Source organism: Sapajus apella, unplaced genomic scaffold (genome assembly GCF_009761245.1).
Source record: "Sapajus apella isolate SASKATOON/1434 unplaced genomic scaffold, GSC_monkey_1.0 scaffold71, whole genome shotgun sequence".
Taxonomy (NCBI): Eukaryota; Metazoa; Chordata; class Mammalia; order Primates; family Cebidae; genus Sapajus; species Sapajus apella.
In genome coordinates this window covers 8,179,639-8,203,356 of record NW_022437011.1, presented here as the reverse complement: position 1 = coordinate 8,203,356, position 23,718 = coordinate 8,179,639, and the positions used below count along the sequence as shown (strand labels likewise).

Below are 23,718 nucleotides of genomic sequence, written 5' to 3'. Positions count from 1 at the left end.
ACCATTTAATTCTACCATACAGAAAGAAAAGGATGGTTTACCTAATAAAATTAGTGTTGCCACAATTGGTTACTCAGCAGAAAACAAACCAGGTTCCCCAATCTCACTTGCCAATTACAAAAATATTTCAGGCCAAGTGCAGTGGCTCACACCTGTAATCCTAGCACTTTGAGAAGCCGAGGTGGGAGGTGGAGGATCACCTAAGGCCAGGAGTTTGAAACCACCTTAGGCAAAATTGCGAGACCCGGGCCTCCACAAAAAAAAAAAAAAAAAAAAAAAAAAAGTGGGGTGTGGTGGCTTACCTGTAATCCCAGTACTTTGGGAGGCTGTGACAGACAGATCAACTGAGGTTAGGAGTTTAAGACTAGCCTGGCTAACATGGCGAAATCCTGTCTCTACTAAAAATACAAAAATTAGCTGGGCATGGTACACACACCTGTCATCACAACTATTCAGGAGACTGAGGCAGGAGAATCACTTGAACTCTTGAGGCAGAGGTTCCAGTGAGCCAAGACCACACCACTGTGCTCCAGCCTGGGTGACAGAGTAAGACTCTGTCTCAAAAAAAAAAAAAAAAATGCTGAGAGTGGTGCTGTGCACCTATAGTCCCAGCTACTCAGGAAGCTGAGGCAGGAGGACCAATTGAGCGCAGGAATTTGAGGCTGCAGTGAGCTATGATTGCACCACTGTACTCCAGCCTGGGTGACAGATAAAACCATCAAAAAAAAAAAATCCTGCCGGGCATGGTGGCTCACGCCTGTAATCTCAGCACCTTGGGACGCTGAAGCGGGCAGATCACCTGAGATTAGGAGTTCAAGACCAGCAGGCCAACATGGTGAAACCCTGTCTCTACTAAAAATATAAAAATTAGCTGGGTGTGGTGGGTGCCCGTAATCCCAGCTATTTGGGAGGCTGAGGTGAGAGAACTGCTTGAACCCAGGAGGTGGAAGTTGCAGTGAGCCAAGATTGCACCATTGCACTCCAGCCTGGGCCACAAGAATGAAACTCCCATCTCAAAAAAAAAAAAAAAATTCCAATTACAATCCTAGCACTTTGGGAGGATGAGGTGAGTGGATCACCTGAGGTCAGGAATTCAAGACCAGCCTGGCCAACATGGCAAAACCTGATCTCTAATAAAAATACAAAAATTAGCCAGGCATGGTGGTGCACGCCTGTAGTCCCAGCTACTTGAGAGGCTGAGGCAGAAGAATTCCTTGAACCTAGGAGGCAGAGGTTGCAGTGAGCCAAGATCGCACCACTGCACTCCAGCCTGGGCAACAGAGTGAGATTCCTTCTCAAAATAAATACATAAAAATAAAAAATAAATTCCAGATAGACCAAAGATCTAAAAGTAAAAATTAACAAATAAACATGTTGGCTGGGCATGGTGGTTCACACCTGTAATCCCAACACTGGGAGGCCAAAGCAGGAAGATTGCTTGAGCCCAAGAGTTCCAGACCAACCTGGGCAACATGACGAAACCCCATCTCTACAACAAATACAAAAATTAGCTAGCCTGGTGGTGTATGCCTGTAGTCCCTGAGAGGATCACTTGAGCCCAGGAGGCAGAGGTTGCAGAGAGCTGTAATCATGTGGCTGCACTGCAGACCAAGACTCTCTCAAAAACAAAACGAACAAAAAGAGGCCCGATAATTCTGATAACATAACATTCTCATTTTTCTGTATGCAAAGCAACCCATTAAAAAAAGTCTCTTGACAGGCTGGGCGGGCGGTGACTCGGGGCTGTAATCCCAACACTTTTAGAGGCCCAGGAGGGCAGACAACAAGGTCAGGAGATCAAGACCATCCTGGCTAACACGGGGAAACCCTATCTCTACTAAAACTATAAAAAATTAGCTGGGCCTGGTGGCACGCTCCTGTAGTCCTAGCTAATCAGGAGGCTGAGGCAGGAGAATCACTTGAACCCAGGAGGCAGAGGTTGCAGTGAGCCCAGATCGAGCCACTGCACTCCAGCCTGGGCGACAGAGCTAGACTCCATCTCAACAACAGCAACATAAAAAGTCAAGAGACAAATGAAAGAAAATACAACCCATTACACAGGTAAAGGAGTTAATATCCATGCATACAGAACTTGCAGAGAGTGATAAGACAACCCCTATTTTTCTCAAATGAGCAAAAGAGATCCATAAGCAACAAATAAAAAAGCCAGTACACACAGAAAAAAAGGACAAATAGTCATGAAAATGCTAGACACTGTTTTTCACCCATCAGATTGGCAAAAATGAAAAAGACTGATAATATCAGTCATGGCAAGGGTAAAGAGAAACAAGCACTTTACTGTTGGTGGGAGTATGAAATGTTCTACTCCTACTAAAAAATAACCTGGCATTATGTAATACAATAAAAAATACATATACTGGCCGGGCGCGGTGGCTCACGCCTGTAATCCCAGCACTTTGGGAGGCCGAGGCAGGTGGATCACAAGGTCAAGAGATCGAGACCATCCTGGTCAACATGGTGAAACCCCGTCTCTACTAAAAATACAAAAAATTAGCTGGGCATGGTAGCGCGTGCCTGTAGTCCCAGCTACTCAGGAGGCTGAGGCAGGAGAATTGCCTGAACCCAGGAGGCGGAGGTTGCGGTGAGCCGACATCGCGCCATTGCACTCCAGCCTGGGTAACAAGAGCGAAACTCCGTCTCAAAAAAAAAAAAAAAAAAATTCTCGGCTCACGGCAACCTCCGCCTCCTGGGTTCAGGCAATTCTCCTGCCTCAGCCTCCTGAGTAGCTGGGATTACAGGCACGCGCCACCATGCCCAGCTAATTTTTTGTATTTTTAGTAGAGACGGGGTTTCACCATGTTGACCAGGATGGTCTCGATCTCTTCACCTCGTGATCCACCCGCCTCGGCCTCCCAAAGTGCTGGGATTACAGGCGTGAGCCACCGCGCCCGGCCCATATACTTCTTAACTAAACATTTCAATCCTGGATTGCTAAACTATAGAAATAAAACCTGGATTACATAAAAATATGTGTACAAATAGATTAATGACAGTATTACCTATACTGCCAAAAATCTTTAGATAACCTGAATGTCCATTAACAGGAAGAATAACTGAATAATATGGTAGATCTACTTATTCTATGGAATATAAGGGAGTTACCAAAAATGATGAGTAAATCTATAAGTATTGATCCCCATGGTATACTCTCAAATGAAAAAAAGCCAGGGTGCAAACATTGTGCAGTATGACACCATTTGCTAAAAAAGAAAACTTTGTATATGGTTCAATGTTTTCATGTTTTAAATTAGTAAAGTACTAGTATTAAGAAAGATGAGCAAAGACATTGCTGGTTTTTCCTGTGTGAAACCTTTGTTTGACATTTTGCAAATTACAAGCTTTGCTTTTACAAAAATAAAAAAGGAAAAATCCATTTTTGGGGGGGATCTGTTTTATCTATGACACCCATACATGTGACCAAGGTCTCTGCAACTTACCTGGGCCAATAATCATTTAGGAACACAAAGAGGACATCAGATTAGGAATGAAGAGCCAGAGATAAATGCATAAAAACCCAATAAACTAATTAAAAGAAAAATAAAAGGCCATTTAAAAACACAAATAAAACTACTATTCCATGAGAAAAAGGGGAAAGGCTTTTGTCCTGCCTTGGCTAAATATCTGAGTAGTTATTTGTCAGCAGAGCTTTGCTGGTGATGTTCATCTATCAGACCCTTATTAAAAATTCCAATCAACAGGATCCTGACTCCTTTTTTTCACCTTTCATCTTAAGGTAGCACTTGGCTTTGTTACTATTTTCCAAAAAAATGTTTCATTAAATGGATCAGTACTATATTTTATAACATATCTGAATCAAAATGTATTTAGAAAGAGTATATTCGTAGAGTCTAAAATTGAGAAGTGTGTTTTCAATCACTTCAGAAACTCATTCATGCAACCCTCAATTACTCATCCTTAAAAGGGGGCGCCCTGCTAGGCATTACTCAAAACCAAGCATGCCTGAAAACATGTTAAATATAACTGAATGAAAATCTGCCCAATCACAGGCCAGCTGCTTGCAAACTCCACCCTAGAGTACGGGAAGAACACTTTTGATTGGAAGACAGTTGTGTTTACTACCGTGTGTGGTGCAAATTGGAAAGGTCCACATGCCCACGGTCCAAAGGAAATCTCTTTTAATGAGAAAGAAAAACAAAACGGCCCGTTCTCATCCTACACTAGTCATTGTCATTAATAGAACCTCAACAAAACAGCAATTCTTGAACAATTTTGCAAGCTGGTGAAAAAAAAATCTAAAGGCTCTGAGTTTTGGTCTGGCTGTTTTCTCATCTATGTCCCCGTATATACATGTAAGACAAGCATAAACGTATTCCCAAAATACAAACCTGCCTTTGCCTCTATATTCACATAGCCCCAAGCAAGACCTCAACATAGTTGTAATGTTCTTTGCTTTAATTTCCAAGAATCACTGCAACTTTTTACTTGGTTTGAGAACCCAGTTCCATGGGCTCAATGGTAAAGTTATCTATTTAGCTTAGTGGGTGTCCAGCAAGGAAGTGAGCTTCAAAAACCTCTGCCCTTAGGGAGCACAGCAAACAACAAAGTGAATGGGGAGCCATTTCAGGTGCAGAGCTCATTAGCAATGCATCTGATGGAGGAAACGAGACGACAATTGTAAAAACCAGAAGATAAATCCCAATGAATAGCTAGGGCAAACTAGGCCTTAGGTCGAAGTATGCATATAACAGTGGATCTTAAGTATGTTTTGCCTCCAAGGGGTAGAATGAATCTGAAATGGACACTTCTTTTCCCATCCCAGCCATCTTTTAAAGAAAGTGCAGAGGACTAGAGATCCAAATCCCAGTCTTAATCATCATTCCATCCCCTTATCTTTTTTCTATCTTTTTGCAAATTTGCCCCACTAAGGCCTCATAAATGTCCTAGCAGCGTTTCTTATAGAGCATGAAGAAAGATCAAAACCCAAGCAGCAGAAGCAAAGCCTAAGACATTCACAAGTCAACAAAAAACAAAAAAAAAAAAAAAAAAAAAAACCCATAAAGCTTGTATATTAGTAAAAAAGGACAATGTAACACTGTTGACAAATAGGAAGAAAAATGAACATCAGAAACCTACATTACTTCCAAAGCTCACAAATTGCGTTCTTGTTTATATCTGCAGAAACAAGTTCATTAAGAACATTTGCTTTCTGCTTCCTGATCCATTACATTCCAAAAGAACGCCCCCCAACACGCACACACACCATTTTTCATAGCCTTATCTCTCCAGAGAAGCTAGGGCCCCTATCAAAATGAGGAAATAAAGTGGCTTTACAAAACTTAAACACTATATTTTGCCGCCACATTAACGAGAATAACACATCATGATCGCGAATGCTGGTTAAGTTGTATGACTGAACAACTTTAATCACAAAACACACCAAGGCAAGCATTCAAAAGGGGCCAAGCCCAAACACAAAGTTTCAAAACAAAACCTCTCCCAAGGTTGGGGGAGTAGCTGAGCTAGGAGCAAAAAGCACCACCCAGCAGCCCCGTTCGGCTACTAAGAAAGATCTCAAACTTATCAAAAACAGCCACAACTGCAGCCCCTGTCACCCAGAAACGTAAGAGAGGAGAGCTTGAGACAGTGCCGAGAGCTGGCCTTTCTGGAGACCGCCAGGCCGAGCCCAGCTTAGACAAGGAGGAAGTAACTGCCAGATAAAAAAGCCCCGAACAGCTCCAACTGCAGCCTCCGTGCCTCCCATAGCTGCCTACATTCCCGCCCCACTTGGGGCTCTGGGAGAAAAGGAACAGGGCGCAGGTCTCCTGGGAGAGGCTGGGGACCACAGGTCCGCGTCTTCGACAAGGCAGTGGCAACACTGCCCGAACTCTGAGATTCCAGGGAGCTCAAGATTCGAGAGCCTGCTCCGAAGGCGTGTTGGGGGGAACGCCGAGAAAAGGGTCGCCCAGGAGGCGGGGCCTGCCGGCTGCAAGCAGCACCTCCTGGCGCCCTGGCCGCCTCCCGGGGGAAACCGGGGCGCACACCCCGACGCGGAAGCCATGCCGGCAAGAGCTCGGGGTGCCGAGGTGCCGGCGGGGGGCGCTAAGGAGATCTGGGGGGCACAGAAATGGGTCACCCCCATCTCACCGCCCCCTCACAAAGGCCCCCGGGGAGGCCGCCCGCAGGCCCCGCAGCCCCGGCCTCGAGTGCCCGACTCGGCCGCCACTCACCGCTAGGTCCTGGGGCACCGCCCCGCTCATGGCCCGCACCGTGCCGGCCCGCCAGGCTCGAGTGCGCAGCGCAGGCCCCGGATCTCCGCTAGCCGCCGCCGCCGCCGTGGGGGCCGAGGCCGAGGCTGAGGCCGCAGTGTCCGCGAACAGAAGCAGCAGCCGCTTGCCCACGGGGGAGGCCGCCGCGTCCGCCATCGCCGGGGCCGGCCTGACCCGCGCTCCAGCCCGCCGCCTCCCACCACCTCCGCCGCCAAGCGCCCGATCCGCCCGCAAGGCCTCCCTCCGCACCACCCGCGGCCGCCGTTCCCCCCCCCCCCCCCCAACAGCCACCACCAACCACCGGCGCCGCGCAGCGCCCCCCGTGGCCGGGAGCGGAGCCGCAGCCCGGGCCCCGCACAGCGCCCCCCGCGCTCTGGAGCGGGGCGGCAGCTCCTGGCCCCTCGCCGCGCTCCGCCCCAATCTCCCCGGGGCCTGCAGTGCCCCCTGCGGTCGGGAGGGGAATTACAGGTTCGGCTGGGGTAGGGAAGTGGGCGGGTCCTTCAGCTCCCCCATGGCACCATCCCTGGTCTCAGTCTTCCTTTAGGGAGTCGTGTATCTGAGAGGGCCTTAGCTTGCTCTCCTCAGACACCAAAGACATTTACGGGGCAGGGGGTTGAAGAGCAAGGTACTAGACAGTGGATGTTTTTGAGTTATTTAGTGTCGCTAATACCCCCATTGATTTCCTAACCTGAAAATATGAACTGGCCTACCTGTTGTCTTGTGGGAAATGTTCTCCCCATTGGTCCGTGAAACACAATGTCTTCCTTCTCATTGGCCCATAACATAGTAACATCCCATTCTGCACTACCAGTACTTCTTAGGTTCCTTTCCAACTGGCCAATGTATTACTTCCATTGGATGTATAATGGCACTCTTGCCACTGACTGAAGGCCAACGTGCCCCGCCCATCTTGGTGCTTTTCCTAAAACCTAACTTCTTCCCTTCCTAGTCTGCCAATATTATTAAGCCTATGTGTTTCTCCATTCAACTCTTAGGGGAATTGGAACTAGACCAGCAGTAAAGGGGTTCTCTTACTCAGTAGCACCCCATCTTACCATGGTATTAGTGGGGCTGAGGACAAAGAGAATTCCGTAACTCTTATCTGAATGCATTGAATACAGGTGTGGGCAACTGATAGATCCTGATTAGAAAAGGAGCCTGTAGAGAAAGTGAGATGCTAAGATTTTTGGCTAAATTGTTACTCACAATAAGCAACAGGAAATTACCTCAATCATTTAAAGTTGGCAGTATCAGGGACCAGCACATTCCATGGTCTCATGGATGCAGAGACTGAGTATACACAAACCAGATACAAAAGATAAAGGGTCTAGTAATAACTCATGACTATTGCTCTAAAAGTGACTTTATTTTTTTTCATTGATTCTTCCTACAGAGAGGAACGAGGTAGCTGGTTCTTTCTCCAAGGCTTCTGTGCCTACCCAGCTATCTCCTGTCCATAACCTTGTCTACACCCTTGACCTACTTTTCTTGTAGCAAAGGCTTGGGGAGAGAGGTAACCAACTATTGACTTTAGCAAAAGTACAAAACACATAGGGAAATCATTCTAGAGCTAACCCTGTGGAGCACCAAGAAAACATTCCTCCCTCCATTCCTTTTAATTTCCATCTCTCGCAGCCAATCTGAGGCCTGATTCAGAATGTTTTTCTGGGCTGAGAGCCACCTCTTAAAGCACATGGCCCATAAGCTATAGTTGGTAGGAGGGGAACAAGGGTGAATCCATACAAGACCTATCTGCCTTGCAACTTTTCTATCAAAATTAACTGCTGGGATTTTCTTCCATATATACTGCCCCAATGTCCAAGGGTGGTTTCTCACAGCAAAGAGAGAAATATACCTAAGCTCAGGACTGGGAAAGGCAAAAGGGAAATGCATTCAACAAATGTGGCTGGCACTTTTCATGTGCCAGGAACTTTCCAAAGTGTTGGGGACACAATATTGAACAACAACAAAAAAATCTTGTCCTCATGGAGTTTACATTCTTTCCTATATTAACAAGACTTCAGGAATGAAAAATGAAATCACACTTGGCTTCACAGGAAGTAAACAGCAGAAAAATTCACAAAAATAAAATCAAAAGAAAAAAGGAGACAAAATCATTTGTAGGTGAAGTGAAACATCAGTTTTAAAGAAAAAAATTGTACTTCTAAGCTTCTTTAACCACATGCCATCGGCCCCCACCTCCCGAAAAGCCCTTCGTTTGTTTCCAGGACAACCCTCACTTTTCCTAGGGTGTATTTGCATCCCTGCAAAGATTCCTGCTCCAGGTAGTCAAATCAATACTGTCCTCCTGCACAGACTTCATTGGTATTCAATGATGAGTGCCACCAATTTGAAGCCGGAAACTAGGACATAGGCTAAGCAACTTGACTCTCCTTGCTGCCTGGCAAGTTAGCACCACAAATGGTGAAGAAAGGATAAGCCTTAGGGACAGAGGCTTCTGCCTGGATCTCTGAGCAACTACACTTCACCCACACACATTGGAAGAATGTCAACATAGGGAGAAGGGTGGAATAGAAAGGTCTAAAGAAAGAGAATGAGCCACATAGCTTCTTTCGGCAAATCAACACTCCAAATGGAAACATCAGGGAAAATACTCTTCTACAACAAAAGAGAAGCTTTGCTGCTAGGATAATTTTCCAAAAGCAATATTTTTAGGATGGAAAAATTGCCTAGGTCTTTGGAATCTGAATTCTGATGACTAAACCTCTATCCCTCCAGGACATAACATGTGAAAACTTTAAGATCCCTGGCCCCGTCTCCCACTCTGCCATCTCCCTACTTCCCAAAACCTACAAACCAATCTATACAAGTTCCTGACTGCACCATAAAGCATTTCTCGGGGAGTTTGGAATGCATTAATACTGACTTCAACTTGCTGGAAGTGAGAGTGACAGCAGGCAGGAGCAGACAAGTATAACTGCCAGGGAAAGAGAGACCAAACCAGACTCAAAAATAACCAAGGCCTTCCTGAGGATACCCCAGGAAGAAAATATACTGTGGCCTTAGCAGAAGCCTGGGCCACAGTATATCATCTCCCATGGCCGACAAAGGGCCTAGGGTCCAAACACTGCCCCTTTTGAAAGGCTGACCCACATCTTAGAGGAAGGGGCTAGAAAAGTTAGGTGGCTTTCTACCCTGCTTCTTCCTTGTCCTTCTTTGTGGCGAAGGGAAGAAGACACTGTAGTACACAAGGTTGCTTGGGAAAATGGATTATTCTAATAAAACTTTATTTTTTCAAACACAGCCACAGAGGCAGAACCTCATGTTTAACACACACAGACTTATGGATTTTTTTTAATATAAAACAAAGTTTACGAAAAATTTTTTTTCCACTTTTTGTATTTGTAATCCCATTAGCACAGGGACTTTGGCAGCAGGTGGGAGTGAAGGGCAGCTGGGCTGCCACTGGGCAGTCACTGGGCACAGGAGGAGAGCACCAGCCTGGGGAGTGGCTTCACTCACACACGCAGGGATACTCACCTACTGGCCAACCACACCACACACACAGCACAGATGCAGACATCTACCCAGTGTCAGCCACATGCCCTGGAGGTGTGCTCCACTCTGGGTAAGCCCAATATGTGAAAATCCAAATAGTCAAAACAGCTAAAGTGGAGGGAGGTTGCTTGCTTTACAAAAAGAAGCAATCATAGGCTGCTTTTAAATGATCAGCAGTCCAAATGCATTGAAAAATAGCATTTGGTTTACACAGAACTGTTAGAACAGATCTACTGTGTAAAGCAACATGAACCACTTCTTGAAAAGGCTTGTTCCAGGGCCATGGGTTCTTACATTGGGAAGCAAGATGATAATTCTGACTAGCTTAGTTTTCCAGACTGAAAGTAATGGAATTAAAATAATGGTAACTGTAGACCTTCTCCCCTAAGAATGGTGCCCTGGGCCTTTGGGGAAACCAGGATGGAGGCAGAATCACTGCCTCACTTCTTCAGCTTAGAGCCTGCAGAAACCTCACTGGCATTGCCAGTGACCTGTTAGAAGCTGGCACAGCCAATCTGTAGCAGAGAGCCCAGGGATGAAGATACCCCAGGAAAAAAAGAAGTTGCCACCAGGGAAATTATGGCCTGAAGAGGGAGAAGAGCCAGGGGAGGAATGAAACCATAGATGGGCAACTCCTAGGCTCACAGTTTCCCTGGATTCTCCAGAGGGCTTCTCTCAGGCCCCTAGAGATCTGGTAGCCCAGTGGTAACTAGCCAGGAGATACGGAGGAGCCTCTGAGGGCCAAAGGCTTAAGAAGACATGGCCACCTCCTCTCTGGAGTGGAGACGAGGAGGCTGAAGCCTCACTGATGCTCCGGAAACCCAGAAAATGTCAGGTTCAATTCCATGAGGAAGAAAACACAACGACCTTGGTCTTCTTCCCCTACATGAAGAACTGGATCCTAGGAAACCCTGGAAATTGAAGAGAAAAATGTCCTTCTTGCCATAAACAAGAAGGGTAGGTCCAATTTGGTCAAGCAGGGTCTAACCAAAACTGGACAAAACCTCACAAGCTATTGTGGTGGCAGCTTTAGTATGGGTTTCCACTGGTGCCAGCCCTACCAAGGTACTTAAACCCATCACTGTGGCCACTGGGACCAGCGGTCCTGACTCAAGTTCTGGGTGAGAAACAAAAAAGTAAATTCAATCCAATGACAACCAAACTCCCAATTGCTTCTTACAGCCGTTGCTTTATACATCCTCAGCCAATCCCTCAGTGAGCCCCAACCTCCCTATGGTCTCTAAGGGCCAATTAGAGGCAAATAAACATTTCCTGGCAGGAGTGGAAGACAAGCAAACTATTAAATGCTAAACACCCCTTCCTCTTTCTCAAGCAGGTCGAAGAGGCTGGGCCTGGATCTTGTAAGAATTGGTTTCCTGCAGTCAGCTTCCAAATAGCAGTGCTGTGGTGAGCTCACCCATGTCTGCTGAGGACTGAATGCCACTTCTGCTGCAGGTCTGCCTCACTAGATACTGGGGACCAATATAGGGCCTTTCTACCTAGTCTATGACCTAAAGGGGCAGAGGGTAAGGGGAAAAGCGTCCCATCAGCAGAGAAGAGAGAGATGGAACCCCCCCAACCCTGCCTCAGTTGCTCATGTGCCATGTGCAACTCTACTCAAGAGGGCAAAAGAGGCAGCTGGTATAAAGCCTAGACAATCTGATGAGAAAAAAAGGCCAGCACAGAAAAAATATGGTGACACGCCCCCATCTGCATTCCTCAATATTGAGGATTGAGCTAGTGGATGGGTGGGAGGGCTGAGGAAAAGATCATTAGCTGAAGTCACAGCACTTAAAACACCCTGCTGTGCCCCAAAACGAAATCCTTTGCAGAGTTGGTGATGCTATGGATTACAAGCCTGGTTCCAAAGCTATTTAGAAAAAAGGAAAACTTGGTGCCCACCTCTTAACTCCTTGAGCAAACCCACCATCCTGTAAAAAACTCAAGATCCTGGGGGTATCATGATACTCTGCTGTTAAGGAGCAACTGCCTTCCTTCCCTAAGGCTACGCAAACACACCCTTCCACAAGTACACTCCCATGCACGCACACACTCTCACACAGTTTCTCCGAGGAGGCTGACTCAACCCCCCACCCTGGCCAAATTCTAAGACACAAGTGCCCTTTGAAGCAAAGGGGCTAGTGAAATTCCCCGAGCTGGGGTCAGCAGACCCCTTCCTTCCCTGCCCATTGCTCTCTTCGTGGCAGGGATACTCACACTCAGGGCCGCCATGGGAAGGGTCTGCTCTGGGGCTGTCCCTCCCGCCACCAGCTCCGTTTATCTTGTCCCGGCCAGTCTCTCGGCATGGTCGAGCTTGCTGGAGCGAGAAGATTTCCGGCTGCCCTGAGTCGGAGCCCTCCACTCACCCCCATTCCCAGGCTAGGCCCCCAGCCTTGGGGCCTCGACACTTGTTAGTAGCCATAAGAGAGTCAGTCTGTGTGGCCCCAGGAAGCAGCCTCTCAGTTTTAGTTCTCCTCAATCAAATTCAAGTCCAGGTCCCCAAAATCCTGCTGGCACAGTGTCCGCTTGCTCAGTGCCTGCCGACCCCACCGCACAGCCCCCTCCTCCTCCTCTTCGCTTTCACTCAGCACCTGGGAGGAACCCCCAATGGGGCTGCAGGAAGCCGAGAGGGGTTGGGGGCTACAGGCCATGAACCATGGTGGAGAGATGCTGCTGCCTTCCCGGGCTGTTTCTTGGAGACAGAGACCTCCTGAGTATGGTTTCTGTCAAACAAACAAAGAAGACAGTTACACCTGAAGGCAAGAATCCTAGGCTTTAGGGTGAGGTTTGTAAACTTTCTGACAAAATTTGGAGCCCACTGTTTCCATTAGATTTAGAAGCTTTTGCTCAAAGCAGTAGGAAAAAAAAAAAAAAAAGATTCAGAAGCTCTATGCAGGCGGGAACATCATCTGCATTATACTACTCTGTACTGCCAGTGCCTAGTCAAAGTCAGTAAATGTTTGCAGATCGGATGGACAACTGTATGAAAAAGTGAATCTATTCTTTTTTTTTTTTTGAGTTGGAGTTTTGCTCTAGTTACCCAGGCTGGAGTGCAAATGGCACGATCTCGGCTCACCGCAACCTCCGCCTCCTGGGTTCAGGCAATTCTCCTGCCTCAGCCTCCTGAGTAGCTGGGATTACAGGAACGCGCCACCATGCCCAGCTAATGTTTTGTATTTTTAGTAGAGACGGGGTTTCACCATGTTGACCAGGGTGGTCTCGATCTCTTGACCTCATGATCCACCCGCCTCGGCCTCCCAAAGTGCTGGGATTACAGGCTTGAGCCACTGCGCCCGGCCAAAAAAGTGAATCTATTCTTAAAGAGGTTTGTAACCCAGTGGTCTAGAAATAATAATATGAAAAAAGTGAGCAAGTGCATAAAATAACTGCACTGACACTAGGAAGTCAAAAAACATTTGTCTAACAGATGACTACACTATAGCAGCCCAACTTGCTTCAGCCTTCACAGACCCACTTTGAAGCAGTGACAAGCAAGTGGCAAAACCAGCCTTGGGCACAAAGAGTGGGCACTGATGATGGGATTTTTTGCAGCTTATGCATTCTTAAAAAGGAGGGAAGCCGGGCGTGGGCTCATGCCTGTAATCCCAGCACTTTGGGAGGCTGAAGTGGGCGGATCACCTGAGGTCAGGAGTTCGAGACCAGCCTGACCAATACGGTAAAACCCCATCTTTAAAAAAAACAAAAAGGAGGGAAAGTACCACTTGCAGGACAATTTGGGATCCCTGTTGGAAGGTTTAACATGGGTCTTACCCCAGTTTCTCTAACTCCCAGGATTAAGGCATTTCACAGGAGGGGGGACTTTTAGTGCTAAAACTGGGACAGTCTCAGGCAAGCCGGGATGGTAGGTCACCCTAGCTAAGAGCTAAAGGAGGTGCTGCTGGTGGGTGGCAGGGGAGCAGGGGAATGAAGCTAGGGGCTAGCTCAAAAGTGGGAACAGAACACAGTCCCCATACTCCCATTCAAGCTCCCCTAGTCTTGCTGGTCCCACCTGATTCATCTTGTCAAAGTCCAAGGAAGGACGCAGACGCCGGGGGTCCTCCTCGTGGCGCCGCTTGATCCCAGTTTTGCGGGCATCCAGATCACAAGGCTGTGAGCGGCTTCGGGGAAGGTTGCGGAGACCTCGAGGTCGCCAGGGCAGCTCTGGGGAGGATGCGGGAGAGCTCCGGGCAGAAGGCAAGAAGCGGCTTGCCTGCGGGCCCAGGCTGGGTGACAGGGAGAAGCGGCGCTGAGGTGGGCAAGGTGACAAGGACTCAGCATCACTCTCCCAGGAGCCACTCTGAGGGGAGGCAGCGCAGGGTCGAGAGGAATCTTGGGCCAGGGCCAGGCTGAAGAAAGGAGGGCTGTAGGGTCTGTGGGCTGGGGCACATTGAGAAGAGGCACTGGGAGCTTGGAGGAACCTGAGGCTGGAGACCCGCTTTGGGGGGCTCTGGTGAGGCACCTGCGGCCCACCCCCTCCACCACTGCCCCGGTGCTTGATGGGAGTCCACAGCTTGGAGGGGGCGGGCCGCCACACCGGCTGCCAGCGAGACAGGTCCACGGGCACTGAGAGTGAGCGGCAGTGCCTCTTAGATGGAGGGGCAGGGGGCACAGGAAGCTTCTCTGGGTCTGGGGGCTCAGGGCTTAGGACTTGGGAGAGGGGCTGCTCCTTGGGGGAGCCTCCCCGACTGGGTGGTCTGAAGTGCAGGCTCAGGCCTGAAGGATGATAGCTGAAGTTGAAGCTGTCCTGGAACTCAGCACAGGAACAGTGGGGCAGGCCCCTCCAGGAAGCACCTTCTGGAAGGTATTCATAATAAAAATAATATTAATGATAGCTTACATTTTTAAAGAACTTACCATGTGCCATACAATGTATGGAGCACTTTATGTGAAATTTTCCAAAAACCTCATGAGGTAGGTAGTATCATTATCATTATCCCCATTTCACAGATAAGAGAAATTCAGTAACTTTCCCCAAATCACATGGCAATCAAAAGACCAAAGGATTCAAATCCAGGTCTGTCTGACGCCAAGGCCAGGTTTCTAAACGACTATGTTATATTGCCTGCATTGTGACAAACTACCTGGAATCAAAAACATTTCATCTACTACCTGCCACTCTCTCTCAAAAGTAAAAGTCAAGAGAAACAAACAGGTCTATGTGTCCCTGTTCATCTCTACCCCAGCCCCTCCCCTACTCTTGCCCTGGATGCTGAAAAGCAGGCCTATGCTCTCCTTCTTTGGCCTTTCCTTTTCTCATATGTCAACAGCACCAAGTCAGGAGTTAGGGGCTGCCAAGAAGTAAGAGGTAATCAGGCAGGTAAGAGATCACTTTTATTCCTAGGGAGGGCAGACAGGGTGGGGAAAGCCTTTGACAGTGAAATCTAGGCTTGAGAAACCCTAAGACTTTGTGCTGCTCATGTTCCTTTGTGTCTGGCTACCCGCATACTACGAATCCCTTCCTCCAGGCCTTCCTTAAATCCAAAGAGATGGAGGGATCAAGGGAAGGAAGGGGAAATGGACTAAAAGAACTGATTCTCACTCACTGTATTCCAATAAAAAATGTGGCTTTTGGGAGATGGCTCATTAAGGGACTAGGGGCCTAGTCCAAACTCCTCTGGCTAGCTGGTGGAATTCTGCAGGGGCTGGATATTTGGAGCAATTGACAAGCATATGAAGTCAGACTTGATGATGGCAAAATTAATACTGACTGTATTTAGTCAATAGTTCTTCCCCCTGCTAACCTCTTGAGGGCAGGGACCATGAGATCATGTTCTATACTTATAACACAATACCTGGTTTCCAGCAAGTCTTTAATAAACAGGAGGAAGAGACTGAATGAACATGTTTTTGCCAAAGCACTTTCCTTGCTAAGTATCCTAACAGTAAATGAGATGCAGAACAGCTCAGCAGCGTGAGTTAGAGAGTTCTGATTGTCCACTAGTGATGCCTCCACCTAAATGTCCCTATGATCATGGGCCCTTTGACTGAGTAATTAATAATCTAGGAATTTATACTTCAGATATATTTTCACATGCACAAAAATGACATATGTACAAGGTTATTTGCCACAGTATTTTTCTTTCTTTCTTTCTTTTTTTTCGGTTTTTCAGACAGAGTCTCACTCTGTTGCCCAAGCTGAAGTGTAGTGGGCACAACCTCGGCTCACTGCAACCTCCACCTCCTGGGTTCAAATGATTCTCCTGCCTCAGCCTCCTGAGTAGCTGGGATTATAGGCACTTGCCACCCTGCCCAGCTAATTTTTTTTTTTTTTGGAGACGGAGTTTCACTCATGTTACCCAGGCTGGAGTGCAGTGGCGCGATCTCGGCTCACCGCAACCTCCGCCTCCTGGGTTCAGTCAATTCTCTTGCCTCAGCCTCCTGAGTAGCTGGGATTACAGGCACGCGCCACCATGCCCAGCTAATTTTTTGTATTTTTAGTGGAGACGGGGTTTCACCATGTTGACCAGGATGGTCTCGATCTCTTGACCTTGTGATCCACCCGCCTCGGCCTCCCAAAGTGCTGGGATTACAGGCTTGAGCCACCACGCCCGGCTAATTTTTTTTTTTTTTTAAGATGGAGTCTCGCACTGTCACCTGGGCTAGAGTACAACAGCACAATCTTGGCTCACTGCGATTTCCACCTCCCGGGTTCAAGCTATTTTTCTGCCTCAGCCTCCTGAGTAGCTAGGATTACAGGTGCACACCACCACACAGGACTAATTTTTTTGTAGTTTTAGTAGAGACGGGGTTTCACTATGTTGGCCAGACTGGTCTCAAACTCCTGACCTCGTGATCCACCCACCCTGGCCTCACAAAGTGCTGTGTTTACAGGCATGAGCCACTGCACCTGACTAATTTTTGTATTTTTAGTAGAGACGGGGTTTCACTATGCTGGACAGGCTGGTCTCAAACTCCTGGCCTCAAGTCATTTACCCACCTTGGCTTCCCAAAGTGCTGGGATAACAGGTGTGAGCCACCACGCCTGGCCCACTACAATTTTATGTATCTAAACAAGATTGGAAATAACCTAAATGTAAATCAATAGAAGATTTGTTAAATAAGCCACTCTACCAGCACTTTAGGAGGCAGAGGCAGGCGGATCACCTGAGATTGGGAGTTCAAGACCAGCCTGACCAACGTGGAGAAACCCTGTCTCTACTAAAATTACAAAATTAGCTGGGTGTGGTGGCCCATGCCTGTAATCCCAGTTGCTCAGGAGGCTGAGGCGGGAGAATTGCTTGAAGCCAGGAGGCAGAGGTTGAGATGAGCCAAGATCACGCCATTGCACTCCAGAGCGAAACTCCACCTCGAAAAAAATAAAAATAAAAAATAAGCCACTGTACATTGATACAGTGTAATAATACAAAGCTATAGATAATAAGGGAATGCTCAGCATTCTGATAGGGAAAGATCTCCTAGCTATATTAAAGTTTTTTGAGATGGAATCTCGCTCTGTTGCCCAGGATGGAGTGCAGTGGCACAGTCTCGGCTCACCACAACCTCTGCCTCCCGAGTTCCAGCGATTCTCCTGCCTCAGCCTCCTGAGTAGCTGGGACTACTAGCACATGTCACCATGCCTGACTAATTTTTGTATTTTTAGTATAGATGGCGTTTCACTATGTTGGCTAGGCTGGTCTCAAAGTCCTGACTTTGTGATCCACCGCTGGGATTACAGGCGTGAGCCACTGCACCCGGCCAGTTTCTTTTTTTTAAAAAGGGACAAAATGATATATAATATGCAACCTTTTGTGTCAAAAATGTGGAAATAAAATAGGTGCAGCAAACCACCATGGCACATGTATATCTATGTAACAAACCTGCATGTTCTGCACATGTACCCCAGAACTTAAAGTAAAAAAAATATATATATATAGATAGATAGATAGATATACATTTGCTTCTTTTTACATAAAAAAATTCCGGTCACATATACTGTAAAGAGACTAATACTTTTAGGGAGGTGGCAGAAGCTGGGTAGATAGGGAACAGGAGAGTAAGACAGATTTTTCTCAGCATAACCTTTTTTTTTTTTTTTAAATTCTGAACCATGTGAATGTATTAGCTATTTAAAAAATTAGACTATACAAAGTGCCCACAGAGCTAGAATAAGAGCAAACTAACCAGATAACTTTCATGCTAGAACATGAAAGACAACTACCAATCTCAGAAGTTGACCCTGGCAAGAAAGTTCTAGGGCTAGGCTTGCCAACCCTGGTCACTGGAAACCAATGATAGAATTGTGTGGAGATAGACATGGGTATACACAAACACACACGATGCCTTACCAGACACAAGCTGGAAAGGGTTCCCACAGTTGGAGATGTCTGCATGATCAGGCAAAGGCTAAGAAAGAGAGAATATCCATCATGATTTGGATTCAGGACACACTGACAGATTTCTAGGAAGCCCTCTACAGTTCTCCTCTGCAATTCATGAGCTATTGGGATGTTAGGGACATTAAGCGTTCTTCCTTTAGTCTTCCCAAAGTTAGTAAGTCACAGTCCACATCTTCCAACATCTCAAACCCTTCTCCACCCAGGTTTTGCTGTCCCTTCTCTATAGGTGGAAAAATCCCTGCCCCCTTCCTTTTGGGCTGGGTTTTGAGCCCTTAGTGGGCTCTTCCAGGTTAAGTACCATGATTCATACAGCACAGGACAAAAGTAAAGTAGTAGCAACAATCAGCCTCAGAAAAAAGGGGGAGGGGGTCGTGGAGAAGCAGGAAGACTGGTCTTTTACCAGACTGATGCTGAAGCGTGTGCATTTCAGCTCATCCAGAGTCTGCTTCTGTAGCTGCTCAGTGATCAGGGTTATCATGATTCTCCCCAGGATTTGACTTGCACACTTTGGAGCAAATGATGGATGTCTTCCCTGTTGTTCTTCCAGACCTCACTCGTGAGCCGTCTTCTGCCACTGCAGCACCATTCTAGCACCATTGGGACTTCCCTCTCCAGTCATGCCTGCTGAGTCTGCCAATTAGAGGGACCAGCCCCAAGTGATATTAGAGATGCACCTGGTCCAGAGATGGAAAATGCATGGCACACATACCACAGCACCCCTAAGCCAGGCCTCTGGCAGACATCAATTGATCACAGCTCTTTCCTGCTAAGCCTAAACATAGCTTCAGAAATTGTGAACTTGGCAGTCTAGATACAAAATAAAATAGAGTTGGCAATCAAGTTGAAACTTATTTGCCACTCTTAACCTGGTTCATGCTCTGTTGTTTCTAACTGGCATACCAGCACCACTTAGAAAACAGCTGTTCAAGTGAGAGAGAGGGATGCCCAAATGATTATTTACATCAAGATCAGCCCAGTATTTTATCTTCCAGTCAGAAGTGAAAAGAGGTGCCCTTCTCCTAAACTACAGAAATAGTAATAAAAGAACAAGGAGGAACGGTGGTTGTAGGCATGACTCTGCTTTGGACCAGAGTACATAGGATTTTATGTCCTCCCACAGCCTAAATATCTGATATATTATTGTTTTCCCATAGATGCTGTGTATGTTTTCTTATCAAATAGGAAGAGGATAAGGAAATGGTCAGGGTAATTCCAATACATTTCAACTCCACAGACATTATAAACAACTACATGACTTTATTCGACTAAGTTTTTAGCCTGATCTGATGCAAAGACCATGGATACAGTTAAGCAAGATTCTTTCGCGTGGTCAATTTCTGACAGAAGCAAACTAACTCCATCAGAGAACAGGCTTCAAGAACAGGCTTCAAGCCCACATAATTACCAAAGGGGTCTTGCTCAACGGAAAAGGGGAGGTTAAATCAGAGTCTTGATTTTGTTCTGTCTATTCCCAGAAATGACCAGAAAGCTGACAGCTTACCAGCGAATGTATGCAGCATTAGCTAGTCAAGAGAACAAATGATCAAGAAATCTAATTATTAATCTAATTTTCTGAGAGTTTTGGCAAATCATTTAATACTCCTTGGCCTCAGTTTACCCATATGTAAAGTAGGCAGAAAAATCTAAATCTGTTACAGGAACAACATAACATACTAAAATGTACAAAAGGTACCACCTGGCCTGTAAAAATCAGGAGTCCACATAGACTACCATTTCTCATTTCCGTTTGTGAATCTTCAAGACCTCAGAATGTCAGAAATAATGATATCAATAAGATGAAGAAGGCAACAGGGTCTATCTCTGGCTGAATACCATCCTCCCTCACCTGCACACTAAGAAAAGCCCAAGAGGGCTCTTCCTTCTGTGACCTTGGGGGCAGACCACTCTACAATAAAGAGGAAATCATCTCTAACCCATTCACACCTCAGAAGGAGGCCACAAGGAAGAGCAAAGAAATAAACCTGGATGTACTTGGAGTTATTTGGAAGAAAGGTGCAAGAGAAGTCAATCATCATTAGAGTTAACTATTATTTTCATGCATAATTATGACCACCCTGAACAAAATTCTAGCTTCCGGGGAGCTCCCTTCAGCTGCTTCCCCTATGTTCTTATGGGAGAAGCTAAAGCTTATATCACTTCTGCTCTTGGTTTCTTAACTCTGCCCTCAAAGATCAACCAGAGAGAAAATCTAAGTGCAGGATTTTACCCTAGAGACCCCAGGCCTCAGGCTAACCAGCTATGAGGAGCAGGGTAGTGAAACAAACTCCCTAGCTTTTCGAAAGACATTTGGACAAACAGCAAACTCCCAACCATCTCTAGGATCAAGTGAAGAGAGTGAATTTGTGTTTTTCTGCATTTTAATTGTTGGGATGTGGCCACACACAGCGGTAATTGAAACAATGCAACTACCACCACGCAACTGATACTCTCGGCCTGAGTTTCCTAAAACAGGCCAGGCTGAGAGGGGGAACAGAACGGAAGCCATAAGGAATCAAACCAGGACACAAAAGAAGGCAAACCAGCTCCGCGAGGGGCCTCCTCTTTCTCAAGCAGGCATTGAAAAAAGTGTAAGAAGCCCGATCTTGCTGCCTTCCTTCCCCTTCCATTTTGTATATCTGAAGGGTAGAGACAGCCCCAAACGTTCACTAAACAAGTTAAAACTTCTCAGTTTAACAACTGGCACAAGGGCTCAGCCCTTCACTGAGCAGCAGGCCGCTAGGCCCTCTCAGCAACCCCACCAGGCCTAACCCTCAGTCCAGGCTTTTCCTCCACCATCAGCCCCCTAAAATAAAGATCGGACCCCCACCCCATCTGCTACTGATGGCAGTAACCCCTGACACTCCTGTTTCAGGGATGCTGAGGTTGTGCTGAATCTAGACAAGGTAGAATCAAGTCAGGCCAAGAGGGAGGAGAGTCACAAATCCCTTGGGGACCTTCCCCCCAGGTCCCAGCCCTACATCTCTTGGGGAGACTGAAGGAAAACATGAGGAAGGCAGGGAGGTGCACGAACAGGTAAGTGGAGACCTTCCGCCTCTTCTTCCATATGGTTCTGGTGGGGATAGGGGTGACAAGTGGGAAACACCCTTCCCCCCACCCCCATGAAGAAGCAAAAGGCTAGGCCCTTCCAATCTTCAAGCTATCCCTCTGTTGCCCTGCCTGTCCCCGCGGGGTGGGGCATGGGGCGTCCGCTGGTTCGCGGTGGGGGGTGGGGGGGGGGTCGCCAAGGCTTGCTCAGGGAGGCTGGCGTTCGCCTCTTCCCACTAGGTTCCATCATCTGGCCGCGGGAAGCGAACTCAGGACGCAAGGGATGGGGAGGGTCTGGGACTTAGCACTCCGCCACCCCCTCCCCCACCGGGTCCCGTGCTCTCCCCGCGGAGGCGGCCTGCGAGGCCCGGCCGCGCGGGCGGCCGGACTGGGGGAGGGGAAAGAGGGAAGGAGGGAGGAACAGTTGAGGTGCCCGCCCCGAGGCCCCAGAGCCACCTGCCCTCCGCCACCTACCGCGGCTCCTCCAGCTCCCAGGGCCACGGCCGGAGCAGCTCTGAGCGCTCCGTTCGCCCCACGGTGCCCTTAAAAGGCGCTGGGGCGAACCAACGAGTCCCTGAGGAGAGCAGGGGGACAGCTCCGGCTCGCAGAATCCCCCCAAGCTACCCGCGGAGGCCGCAGCCCCGTGCGGTGTCTCTCTCAACGTCTTTCTCAGATAGCGCTGTCGGGAACTAGCCTGGCGCTTTGATTTAGGGATGGGGGTGGTTTCCTCACTAACGAGTCACCCCCTTCTAAATATCTCAGAAAGTGGACGATCCCAGTCCGAGGCACATCTTGAAACCCGTGGGGGAGGCCGCGTAGGAAGAAAGTAAACAAAGGCATCGCCCCTGGCCTCCCTCCCTCCATCGGCCCAACTGCAGCCTCCCACTTGGTTCGGACCGCGTCACGCAATTAGTCACAGTGCCCCTCACCTGCTCTGCTGCTCCGCCCTCCACGGCCACCTCTTCGAAGGAATCCCCTTTCCCCCAGCAAAGGACCTGTCCGCCGCGTGAAGGCTGCTGGGAAGTGTGGTCCAAGCGCCGATCAGGGCCTGCTCTGAGTCCCAGGAGCCCCTCTTGCAGCTGCCGGATCGGCATGAACCTTAAAAACCCAGGACTTAACAATGGTTGCGGGGCCGTTTCCACTCGGTTTTGTAATTTGCCCTCACCCAGAACGGTTTGTAGAGCTCAGGATAGCCCAAGGCTGTTCACTCCCTCTCCTCCCTCTTTGCCCCCCCCTCAGCAGGATGAGGTAATGGGATTGTGATTATGACATCATAGGCGGTTCAGTTGCTTGCGTTGGGTGGGGGGAGGTGCGTGGAGCGGGGGGAGGTGCTGGGAGGTGGGGAGAAGTACGGTGGTTACACTTTCCTTAAACAGAAAGGGAGGGAGGAAACAGGCAGATGGGGAAAAGATGTTGACGGTGCTACATTTTCACTTCAGGAAAACAAAACCACCTTTTATTAAGTCTCCACCACTACCACCACTTCCCACATGAGCCAAAGTTTAAGTCTTTTTTTAAAGAGAATGTAGACGTTAGTGTGTGAAGAGGTTGGGTTGATGGTTTCTGGCTGTTATGTAAATTTGAGTCTCAGCCTCACAGATGGTTCAGGGAGACAGGCAAAAAAATGGATAAAGAAGAGGCGTTAAACAATGCCTTCGTGTTATGATCTCTTTGTAATGCAAAGTTTTCGATTTTTTTTTAAATTGGAAAGTAGCAGTAATGCAAGTAATCTTCACTATTACACTTAGCAGAAAGTCCTCTGAAAGACATCTGTTCTCTGTAAATATTTTTTGCCCTACTCATGACTGGTACAGGTAAATAGCTGTGATCAGCTGGAAAGTAGAGCCAATGGTGGGGATCTTCCTCACTGAGCCAGGGAGATGAGGAGGCAGGAGCCACAAAGTCTGCAAACTGAAAAAGAGTAGAGGAAAAGTAAAGTACAATCCTAACTGCGAAAATAGGGGTGGAGAGATTTACCTTGCACTGCCTCCCCTTGGCAAAAGGAGCAGAGGCAGGCGCCATGAAGTGTGGGACACATGGTTTCCAATAATTGCACTTATGTGCCAGACACCATGCTTTTTTTTTTTTTTTTTTTTTTTTTTTGGTAGAAACAGGGTTTTGCTCTGTTGCTCAGGCCGGAGTGCAGTGAGAACATCATAGCTGACTGCAGCTTGAACTTCTGGGCTCAAGCAGACCTTCCCATCTCAGCCTCCTGAGTAGCTAGAACTACAGGGGTGTGCCACCATGCCCAGCATATTTATTTCTATTTTTGTGGACAGAGGGCCCTTGCTCTGTTGCCCAGGGTAGTCTGAAACTGCTGGCCTCAAATGATCTTCCCAGCTTGGCCTCACAAAGTGCTGGAATGGCCAGGCATGATGACTCACACCTGTAATCCCAGCACTTTGGGAAGCTGAGGCAGACAGATCATCTGAGGTCAGGTGTTCCAGATCAGCCTGGCCAACATGGTGAAATCCCATCTCTACTAAAAAATACAAAAATTAGCTGGGCATGATGGTGCCCACCTGTAATCCCAGCTACTCCTGAGGCTGAGGCAGGAGAATCGCTTGAAC

The 23,718-nt window shown here is 47.7% G+C and overlaps 2 protein-coding genes across 3 annotated transcripts in view; both read right to left on the bottom strand.

Moving 5' to 3' along the window:
* The window catches only part of KDM3B (lysine demethylase 3B), a 77,193-nt gene extending 70,688 nt beyond the window's left edge, over positions 1 to 6,505 (bottom strand). For both annotated transcript variants that reach the window (XM_032250397.1, XM_032250398.1), the window contains exon 1: positions 6,210 to 6,505. In XM_032250397.1, the coding sequence (XP_032106288.1) occupies positions 6,210 to 6,404 (195 nt within the window). In that variant the 5' untranslated portion in view covers positions 6,405 to 6,505. The remainder of the gene's footprint in view (positions 1 to 6,209) is intronic.
* A 2,957-nt stretch (positions 6,506 to 9,462) lies between these two features.
* FAM53C (family with sequence similarity 53 member C) lies at positions 9,463 to 22,320 on the bottom strand. The gene is made up of 5 exons (XM_032250396.1): positions 21,623 to 22,320; positions 18,504 to 18,733; positions 18,053 to 18,110; positions 13,777 to 14,561; positions 9,463 to 12,490 (listed from the first exon to the last, which is right to left on the bottom strand). The coding sequence occupies exons 2-5, from the start codon at positions 18,579 to 18,581 to the stop codon at positions 12,233 to 12,235; spliced, it is 1,179 nt and encodes a 392-aa protein (XP_032106287.1). The 5' UTR covers positions 18,582 to 18,733; positions 21,623 to 22,320; the 3' UTR covers positions 9,463 to 12,232.
* Between the last annotated feature and the right edge of the window lie 1,398 nt (positions 22,321 to 23,718).